The following is an 8,963-nucleotide window of genomic DNA, read 5'->3' on the forward strand; positions in this document are numbered from 1 at the left end:
CATAATGAACACATTGCCAAAATACTAGTTGGAAATTATAACTACTGCTGAAACACACATAATTTTTATTCGCTGACATAAGTTCACGACAAAAGGAAAACGTTTGCAGTATTTAAGAGACACGACATGTATTTGAGAGATACGACACATATCTGGGAGATACTATAGATGGCAATTCCAGTTTAAAATTCCATGGCAGTATCTTTCTCCGACTGTTATATTATAAGTTTGAAATCAACACATTTTGCACAATCCAACATTGCAAAAATAATTGTTGCCTTAACGAATCGACGAGCGGCAGTGACGTCACACGCGACGGACGAATGATCTATCCGTCGAACTGAAGGTGGCATCAAGGTTAGTCGTGATGGTACAAAGGAATGGCTTATGCACCTCTTTTTCAGCAACCCGGAATCAAGAAATTTCGAAGATTGCTCACAAATAGCACCCTACAAATCTTCGACACGATGCGATTATAAATAATGCAGAGATATTGTATATAGCAGTTTAGTTTTTGGTGGTCGGAGAAAGCTAACAAAATTAATATAATGGCACGATCGCTTTCTTTCAATTCTTGTGTTATTCGGCGGGAAAGAATACGATAGACTAATACAATTATAAAGTACTATGTCTTGTACATTTTTGTTGAACGTTTTTCAAAAACCACCACTTCGTAAAAACTCGATCTGTGATTGGTTGGTTCCACGTTGGATTTTATGTACGCGATAAAAATTATTATTTTACTTTCTATTTATAGTTGCCTTGTATTATTCTAGGCAAGGTCTGTGCCTTGCATTCATTATTTTATTGCACTTGCTTTGCCAAAAACCGCCAGACAGAAAGCTTTAAATTGACGTTTAAGACGTTTATTTTATATTTTATAGCTAGTGAAATATTTTAATTGTATTTGACCGAAATCAAAATGCCACCAAATTTGTTGAGGTCACGGTTGAAGAATGAGTTGGCGAGCTTTAATTCTAATCCTCCTCCTGGACTTTCACTGTCAGTTCCTTGTGAATATGAGATGCGACGTCTTGAAGCCAGTACGCAATTTTATTTTTAATTAAATCATTATTGAATTCTAGTTAAATTTTAAACTTTTTTGAACAAAATTAATTTTTATTTATATAGGTTACAATTCTTTATCTCAAAATATTTGTTACAAATATTTTTTTTGGGACAGTTGATTGACTTTATTTTAATTTAAGTTGTAGTTTATTTTATTCAATTTTAATATTTTAATTATATTATGATTATGGAAAAATATAATTTAGTATAAATAACATTATTATTGTGGTTCAGAGATTGTAGTCTTGGATGAAAATAGCCCATACAAAGGAGGTATCTTTAAACTTGCTGTTAGCATTCCATATAGGTAAGTTCAGTTGCTTGATTGAAAGTATTAATTTATTAATCTAGAATAAAATTGGATTTTAAAAGTTTTTAAATTTTAAGATTTAAGATTACTCTGTCTTTTTATCTTCTGATTATAATCTTACTGATTATACACAGTAAGATGTAATGTAACAATTAGCAATAACAACCACAACACTGCCCAATCTAGATATCCATTTGATCCGCCACAAGTGAAATTCAACACTCCAATATACCACCCAAATATTGATTCGCAGGGTCGGATATGTCTGAACTTATTAAGTAAAGGGACAGGTCCTGATGGGTGGTCATGCTCACTGACCATTGAAAAAGTTCTCCTTAGCATTCAGGCCCTTATATCTAATCCAAACCCTGATGACCCACTCGACCCAGATATTGTTGGTTTCGTTTATTAGATTTATTCTTTTCTTGACAGTTTTTAAATAACCTTGATAATAGAATATCTTTTAATTTTTAAAATATTTTTTTTTAAATAAATTTTTGTTTACAAAAACTAACAGGCTCTTGAGTTTAAAAACAACCGACAATTATTTGATGAAAAAGCTAAGGAACTAACAAAAAAATGTGCTTCACAAAATCCTAAGGTTATAAAAGTTAACATTGTGTAATCTTTTTTACATGATTGTTAAAATTATTTTATGGAGAACAATGTTTTTAATTTAAGCTTTTACCTAAATAACTAAATATTTAATTGCAGGCTGGCAATAATGATGATGAATATAATAGTGATGATGATTACAAGGTTCTTGAGGAGGATGGCTTTAGTCTGTGGACAAGTTGACTACAGAAGAAAGTTCTCAACACTTAATAAAAATTCAATGACATTAATTGACATTTTTGTATTTCCATATACATTTTCACTTGGAACTATGTTTAAAATATCTGTTTTTATGAAAATTTCATTAAAGCTAACTTAAAATTGAAATCACATTAATAAAAATATAATCTATAAAACGTACAAAATAATGTTATGATAAAAATAAATAATAGAGACTATACATACATTTGAGTAGCACTGGTCAAGTACGCGCAAGAATGATTTTAAATTTCATTTATTTAAATATTGAGAGGTTCAATTTATTAAGCTGTTCGACCGTTTAGCTGTTTGACCATTTAGCTAGCCACCTAACTTGTTCATTCAAAGAACTGTTAGTCAACTGTCTGTTTTATTATTTTAGCATTCAGTGACATCTTGTCCACTTATGTTTTTTCCTTCTTGTGCAGTGGGGTCTAGAGTGAGATGGTGATGAAGTGAAGTAATCAGACGGCAGGGAGAAGTCTCTGAAATGTTAACGAATGATGAGATGAGACTTTAAATTAAACAAGTAAGTAAATTTAAGCTTTATTTTAATTTTTGTTCTAAAGTATATGTGTTTTAAAGGATTGTCTGTAGAAGCTAATCCGTAAATGTGTAGTAGAATGTATAAACACAATTTAATAAAGATTGAACTTACTCTTCTTTAGCTTCCGGAAGCACGGAACCAAATATGCACCTTGGCTCATTTTCTGTAATCTCTACGAATCTAACTGCATTATAAGATACAAAAAGGTCAATTACAAAATAACAGATTAATAATGTTGGAAATTATTTATATTTGAATAACCAAATAAAAAAAAATTGAAAAATCTTTTTACCAATAAAATTAAAAAAGAATGGAAAAAATCTGCAACTGAGTACTTACTTGTATTTTTAGGGGTTGTTTGTTCCTTGTTACAGCTGCTGATGTTTAATTTGTTGTTGCTATTTAATTTGTTCAACTTTTCCAAATCTTCTAAGCACCTTTCATCTCTTTTCTTTCTTTTCCTTTCTGATGATTCGTGCTTTGAATGCCTATCTGTGTACACATTGTCACTGAGATCCTATTATTAATGTCAACAAGCAGATCAAACAATTGGCTAATCAGTCTTGACATTACACATTTTAAAATTTATTAATAATGTGTAATGTAGATCAGCTGTTTAACAATTTTTAAGCTTGATTATATCAACTTAATTTAGAAATAAAAAATGCATGCACCAGCATCAGTGATTAATTCATGATAAAATAATGTAGAGTAAAACTTCAATGCCAACCTCTGTTCCTTCGATCACATACTTCCCTGTGAAAGACTGAATTCTCCAGTGAGGGACTTTAATTTAAAATAAAAACGATTTTTGAAATATGACTTGATGGTTTCAAAATGATGATGATTTGTTATTGATAATTCTCTCTCAATTAATTCTCAAAGCCATTAACAATAAACATGCACAAATCTGAGCATCAGACACGTGGCATGTGATGGGAGTAAATCTCGACATTTTAATCACGCTACTGACTGCAACAGCAGCAAGACCAGGCACCTTAACCATTACAAAATCTTGCTGATAACATAGTTTAAAACATACTTTAAAACATCACATAAACCAAAATGCTAAACTATACTATTTCTACCATTAGGAAGAAAAGAGATGGAAGAAGATATATTTTTCTAGTGATAAAATAACACTATTAAACGTTCATTTGCCAAGCACTTCCTTCAAAACTGTAATTGAAAAAATTTCTAACAAATTTATTAAACCTGGTACTAATTCGTTGTCAAGTTCATCATCAAACAGAAGCTCTGTACTCGATAAAACAGCCCCAAATACTTTTCTCTTTTCAATTTTCTCTGGCTTAACATGTGATGAGATGTTTGTCTTCAGCTTTGTGTCGCTACTACACAAGCTGTTGTCAGTCACTTTATTATCAACATTGTTCGCACCACTATCAGTGGCATTATTATCATTATTAACATTGTTATTGATGTTGTCAGTTTTATTATTGCTATTTTTAATAATTTTTGAACTACACCTTTTAGCATTATTGACATTTTTATTACTACTGCTATTATTATTATTATTATAATAAATATTGTGACTAATGTCCAAGCCATTGCTACTAGCGACACAATTACTATTCTTGATCTCAAATTTCAAATTTTCAGCTTTTTTTAGTTGCAAGTTAATTTTAACATTTTGTCTGGTACATCTTGATGGGAAATCTTCAACAATGTCAGTTGCTATCAAGGGTTTTTCTTTATAATCATCAGTTGTTGATTCTCTTGTAATCTGACCATAGGTTCTTCTATCTGGTCTGCTGCATTTTGAAGCATTCCCCGAGCTGTAGTCATGAAGTAATTCACTGAAAAGTATTGAAAGAAAAAATATTTTCATGCTGTTCTACAATAAAAAATCTCTGTGGATTTTGAAATTAGAGGAATGATGACAAAAAAAAAACTAATAACTAAATTATTCATGTTTAAATCGGCAACAACATCTACCTATGCACAGCCACTAAAAGATAACTAAAATAAATATAATGGTTTCAATTACACTACATTGATGATCGACTAGCTTTTGTGGAGCTGCTGACACTACTATCTAGCAGTGTTTCAGACTTTCTCCTGCTGTAGTGATGAGATCTTGGGAATCTTTCCAGCCAGTTGCTTCTGTTCCTATCAAACTTTTCATATGCAAACTGGTACAATGGTTAATTATAAAAAATATGAAAAAGAAAGAGTAATTAAATGATGATCAAACATTTTATTGCAACAAAATAGCATCAGTTATTTACCTAAAGAAATCACAGATAGTGATTAAATCAATTATCAGTTACTTCAGTTATTTACCTAAAGAAATCACAGATAGTGATTAAATCAAACACTAACTCATTTACTTACAATTACGTGCATAAGAAATTAATTAACTAATAATTAATAATATAAATATATAAATAAGGGATGGGGGGTGGGGCATATATAATTATTTTATATTATCATGCTACAATAAGCAAAACAATCCCATAAAAAACAAATCTAAATAAATTATTTTGAACTCTAAGTCATAGTTACTAAAAAAATTTAATAAAATTTAATTTTATAATAATAATTTATAATTATAAAAATTCCACTCCAGTCCAACCTCACTAGTGGGCCAGGAACTAGTGTTGCAATAAGCAGACGTGTTCACAGCAATCTGGGTCATCACTCTCGTCATTGGCAATAAAATTCATCAAAATATTTCTTCATACACTTAGTCACTACAATTCAATGAAATTTCAAAACTTTTTTATGGAAAATCAGAAATTGTGTTTGTGTGCAAATTAAAACCATTAACTACCTAAAATCAAAAATGTAATGAACCATTTATTTTGAATATTTATTTTAGTAAATTATTCACTAAACAAAAAAACATCTAAAATGAATATTTTAATCATTTTTTAAAATATATTATTAAAACAACAGATCTGCTCGAAATAAAAAAAATATGTAAACAACATGTTACCAAAAAGCTTAAATAAGTTATTTATAATTTAGTCAGCAGGATAAGAGCCTTATAATTGTAAAACCATGGATACAAGGATGAATCTCTCGATCGATGAGATTTGTACTAAATAATAAATAACAGAGTGAAGCATAATCTCTCATGACCGCTCAACTAATGAAGTATTAAAACAGGTAAACAAGTAACCATCTTATAACATTTTTTTGCATTTTTATTTGAGATTTCTGAGAAACTATAAAAATAGCCATAGCATCGCTAGTTATGAACAAGTTATGGCAACGAAATTTGGCAATTTTGCTCATAAAACTAAATTTGAACAGTGATTTCTAATCTTATCAAGCCATTAACAACAATTTTAGTCATTAAAATTTGTAACAAAATTTTATTTTTTTTTAAATTGTTATTTAATGTGATAGATAATTACTTTTATTTTGTATAAATTTAAAAAAATAAAATTGACATTATCGAAAATAATTATAAGTTGAAAAAGTTGAGGTTCTTTGAATATCCCTGCTTCAACCCATAAGAAAGTGTTGCATGATGGTAAATAAGCTCCCCTTGTTCTTGAACAAATAATTGCTTATAGTTCGTGAGGCAGAAGAGCTTCTTTTCCATAAAAATATAAAATCTTTAATCTCTACTTTGGTCTCTTTTTCAACGAAAATTGTTGTCCTTAGCAAAACCATCTTCTTTTTATTCTGCAAACAAATTTCTGTTAGACGCAGAGAATGTAAAAATATGCAAAGTATGAAATGTAAAAGGATGACTTTCTAGTCTTTTTAAAGCGGCAAACAGCTTAGATTTCTCAAGTTCGATGTTCCTGTCTTTAATAAAATACATTTATAAAAATTTCAATTTTAACTCACGCTAATTGTTATTTGATGAGATTATAAAACGGTTGGTTAACTTTTTATAAGTCTCGTCAATTTTTCAAACGTCTTTAAAAATTTTTTGTCTATAATAAATTTTTTTATTTTCACAATTTTTTTTTTCTTGGCTAGTTTACTTCAATGGCATGAATAAAGTTATTAAATTTTTGCTTGAATAAGTTCAACAGTTTGTATGACACTTAAACTATTTTTTAAAAGTTTAATCAAAAAATTTTTGAAAAAAGCGTATGATCGCATTCAATTGTCATGTTAAAATATTTGAAAAATTTACAAAACCTAATTACAAGATGAAAATATTCAAGAATTAACAATGTAAGGACAAAATAAAAGTTCCAAAGTATTTTTCAAATTCAATTAAAAATTTCAAAAAATAAAATTTTTTTTTTTCAAAACAAACGATAATGAAAATTGGTTTGAAAAATTCACACACAATAACCTGGATTACATTTTTTTAAATTATTATCATTCGTCTTTAAACTTTTAAGTTAGTGAAATTGTTTTAATAAAACATTTAAAATATTAATTAAAATGTTCACAGTCAAAAGGCACAATCACTCAAAAAAATAATAAATGTTAAAAGTTGATAAAATAAAATACTTCACAATTCACATTCAAACTTGTTAAATCAAAAGAATTTTGTTTTTTATTATAAACGTCAAAATATCGTTTAAATCTAAAATTTGAAAAATTAGAAACACATTCACACATTCACAAATGGCACAAAAGATTAACAAGGCAGTGTGCATTTTGCAAAAAAAGTTGTTACATTTCGGACACATTAAAGAAATTCGATTACAATATAAATTTAGATCCCACGCTGCAAATATAATTGAAGCAAATTTCAGATAATGATTGCAAACTGCTTCATTCAGTTGTATGGATGGATTGGCTGACAGGCACATTATCGGCTGACATCAACAGTTGAGCAGCAACTATCATCGGAGTATGCATTGATGTTGTGTTTGATGTCACATCTGCTTTGCTGGCTGCTGTTGCTGCTGTGATTGCTGTTATCGTTAATGTAGAAACTGCTGCTGTTGCTGTTGACATGATAATTGTTGTCATAGCAACCAAAGTCGTTGTTATTTTCGTCGACTAAATGTTCATTGTTCAGATTAATGTTTTGATCAATGTCATTCATGCCACTGCTGTTGGTGTTGTTAGAATTCGACGCGAGCACATTGGCGGCGGCGGAAAACTTGAAGAGTCTTCTATCATGAGTCCTCCTGAGCGATGGACAATCGGGATGGTTGTCCTTCAGATGTTTATAGTGAACTTCCGGTTGGTCGCTTGTGTGGCCGCATTCCTCGCAGACGTATGTTTTGTGGCGGCGCTCCTTGTAAGCGTAGGGAATTTCAAGTCCGTGCAGTTTGCGTTCGTGCGACTCCAGACTGCACCGCTGCGTGAATGCTTTGTCGCAGTGACTGCATTTGTACGGACGCACTCCTGTTGTTCAAGTTGTTTGATTGACTAAATGATTGTTCAGTTAAGTTTTTTTTATTAATGAATTAATTAATTGATTGCTCATTAATACTGAATTCCAATTGTTTGAATCATATCACACATTCAAATAGAGAAAACATTTCAATAACTCGATCAATCAAATGTTTTTTGCGATTTCTTTCTTAATTACAGCTGGGATCGTTGTCATCCAAACACACATTGAATCAACAAACCAATTAAATCTGCCAACCAATCAGTCAGTCAATCGTTCCGAAAACCAACCTGTATGCGTCCTGGTATGCCTCTTGAGATCAAAGGTATCATTGAAACCCTTGCCACAGAGAGTGCACAGGTATCGTTTGATGTCGCTGTGACACTTCATGTGGCGGTTCAGGATGCGTTGCTTCGGGAATATCTTGTGGCAGATCAGGCAGACGTGCTTGTCGTCTGCCGTCGTCTCCATTTTGTCTGGAGAGAAAGATTAATGAGTGAATAAATATATTAACTAATTAATAAACTGATGAATGAATGAATGAATGAATGAATGAATGAATGAATGAATGAATGAATGAATGAATGAATGAATGAATGAATTTAAACTTACCAATTGGGATATCAGTAAATCCTTTCTTATCGGCGAATGGATTCTTCATCCCCTTTCCAGAATTCACCAGTTCAATTTTGGGATAATTTATTGCATCAATGTTGAAAGATAGAGGTTTGTTGTTGTTGATGATGTTGTTAGTGTTGTCTGTGGTGACGTTGTTTTTGTCGATGTTGTTGTTAATGTTATTGTTGTGGTGATTAACAATGTTGCTGCTGCTACTGACGCGGTTGTCGCCATTGCTGCTGTTGTTGTTGCTGTTGACGGTTTGAGGCAAACTCAAAATCGGTGAATATTTTGTTGGCGTTGATGATTTCAAATTTAATGGA

At 30.7% G+C, this 8,963-nt stretch overlaps 3 protein-coding genes across 3 annotated transcripts; 1 reads left to right on the top strand and 2 right to left on the bottom strand.

Annotated features, from left to right (window-relative positions):
* Positions 1–922: 922 nt before the first annotated feature.
* HELRODRAFT_62061 (hypothetical protein) lies at positions 923–2,003 on the top strand (the record flags this gene model as incomplete). Its single annotated transcript, XM_009011307.1, has 4 exons — positions 923–1,031; positions 1,303–1,375; positions 1,565–1,772; positions 1,896–2,003. The coding sequence occupies 4 exons, from the start codon at positions 923–925 to the stop codon at positions 2,001–2,003; spliced, it is 498 nt and encodes a 165-aa protein (XP_009009555.1).
* A 573-nt stretch (positions 2,004–2,576) lies between these two features.
* On the bottom strand, positions 2,577–5,397 carry HELRODRAFT_159423 (hypothetical protein; the record flags this gene model as incomplete). The annotated part of the gene is made up of 7 exons (XM_009011308.1): positions 2,577–2,676; positions 2,850–2,922; positions 3,078–3,255; positions 3,469–3,524; positions 3,954–4,555; positions 4,812–4,891; positions 5,335–5,397. The coding sequence occupies 7 exons, from the start codon at positions 5,395–5,397 to the stop codon at positions 2,577–2,579; spliced, it is 1,152 nt and encodes a 383-aa protein (XP_009009556.1).
* Positions 5,398–7,488: 2,091 nt separating this feature from the next.
* Positions 7,489–8,493, bottom strand: HELRODRAFT_63219 (hypothetical protein; the record flags this gene model as incomplete). Its single annotated transcript, XM_009011309.1, has 2 exons — positions 7,489–8,033; positions 8,313–8,493. 2 exons carry the CDS (start codon positions 8,491–8,493, stop codon positions 7,489–7,491), a joined length of 726 nt encoding a protein of 241 aa, XP_009009557.1.
* Between the last annotated feature and the right edge of the window lie 470 nt (positions 8,494–8,963).

The sequence above is a fragment of the Helobdella robusta genome, assembly GCF_000326865.2.
Source record: "Helobdella robusta unplaced genomic scaffold HELROscaffold_1, whole genome shotgun sequence".
Lineage (NCBI taxonomy): Eukaryota > Metazoa > Annelida > Clitellata > Rhynchobdellida > Glossiphoniidae > Helobdella > Helobdella robusta.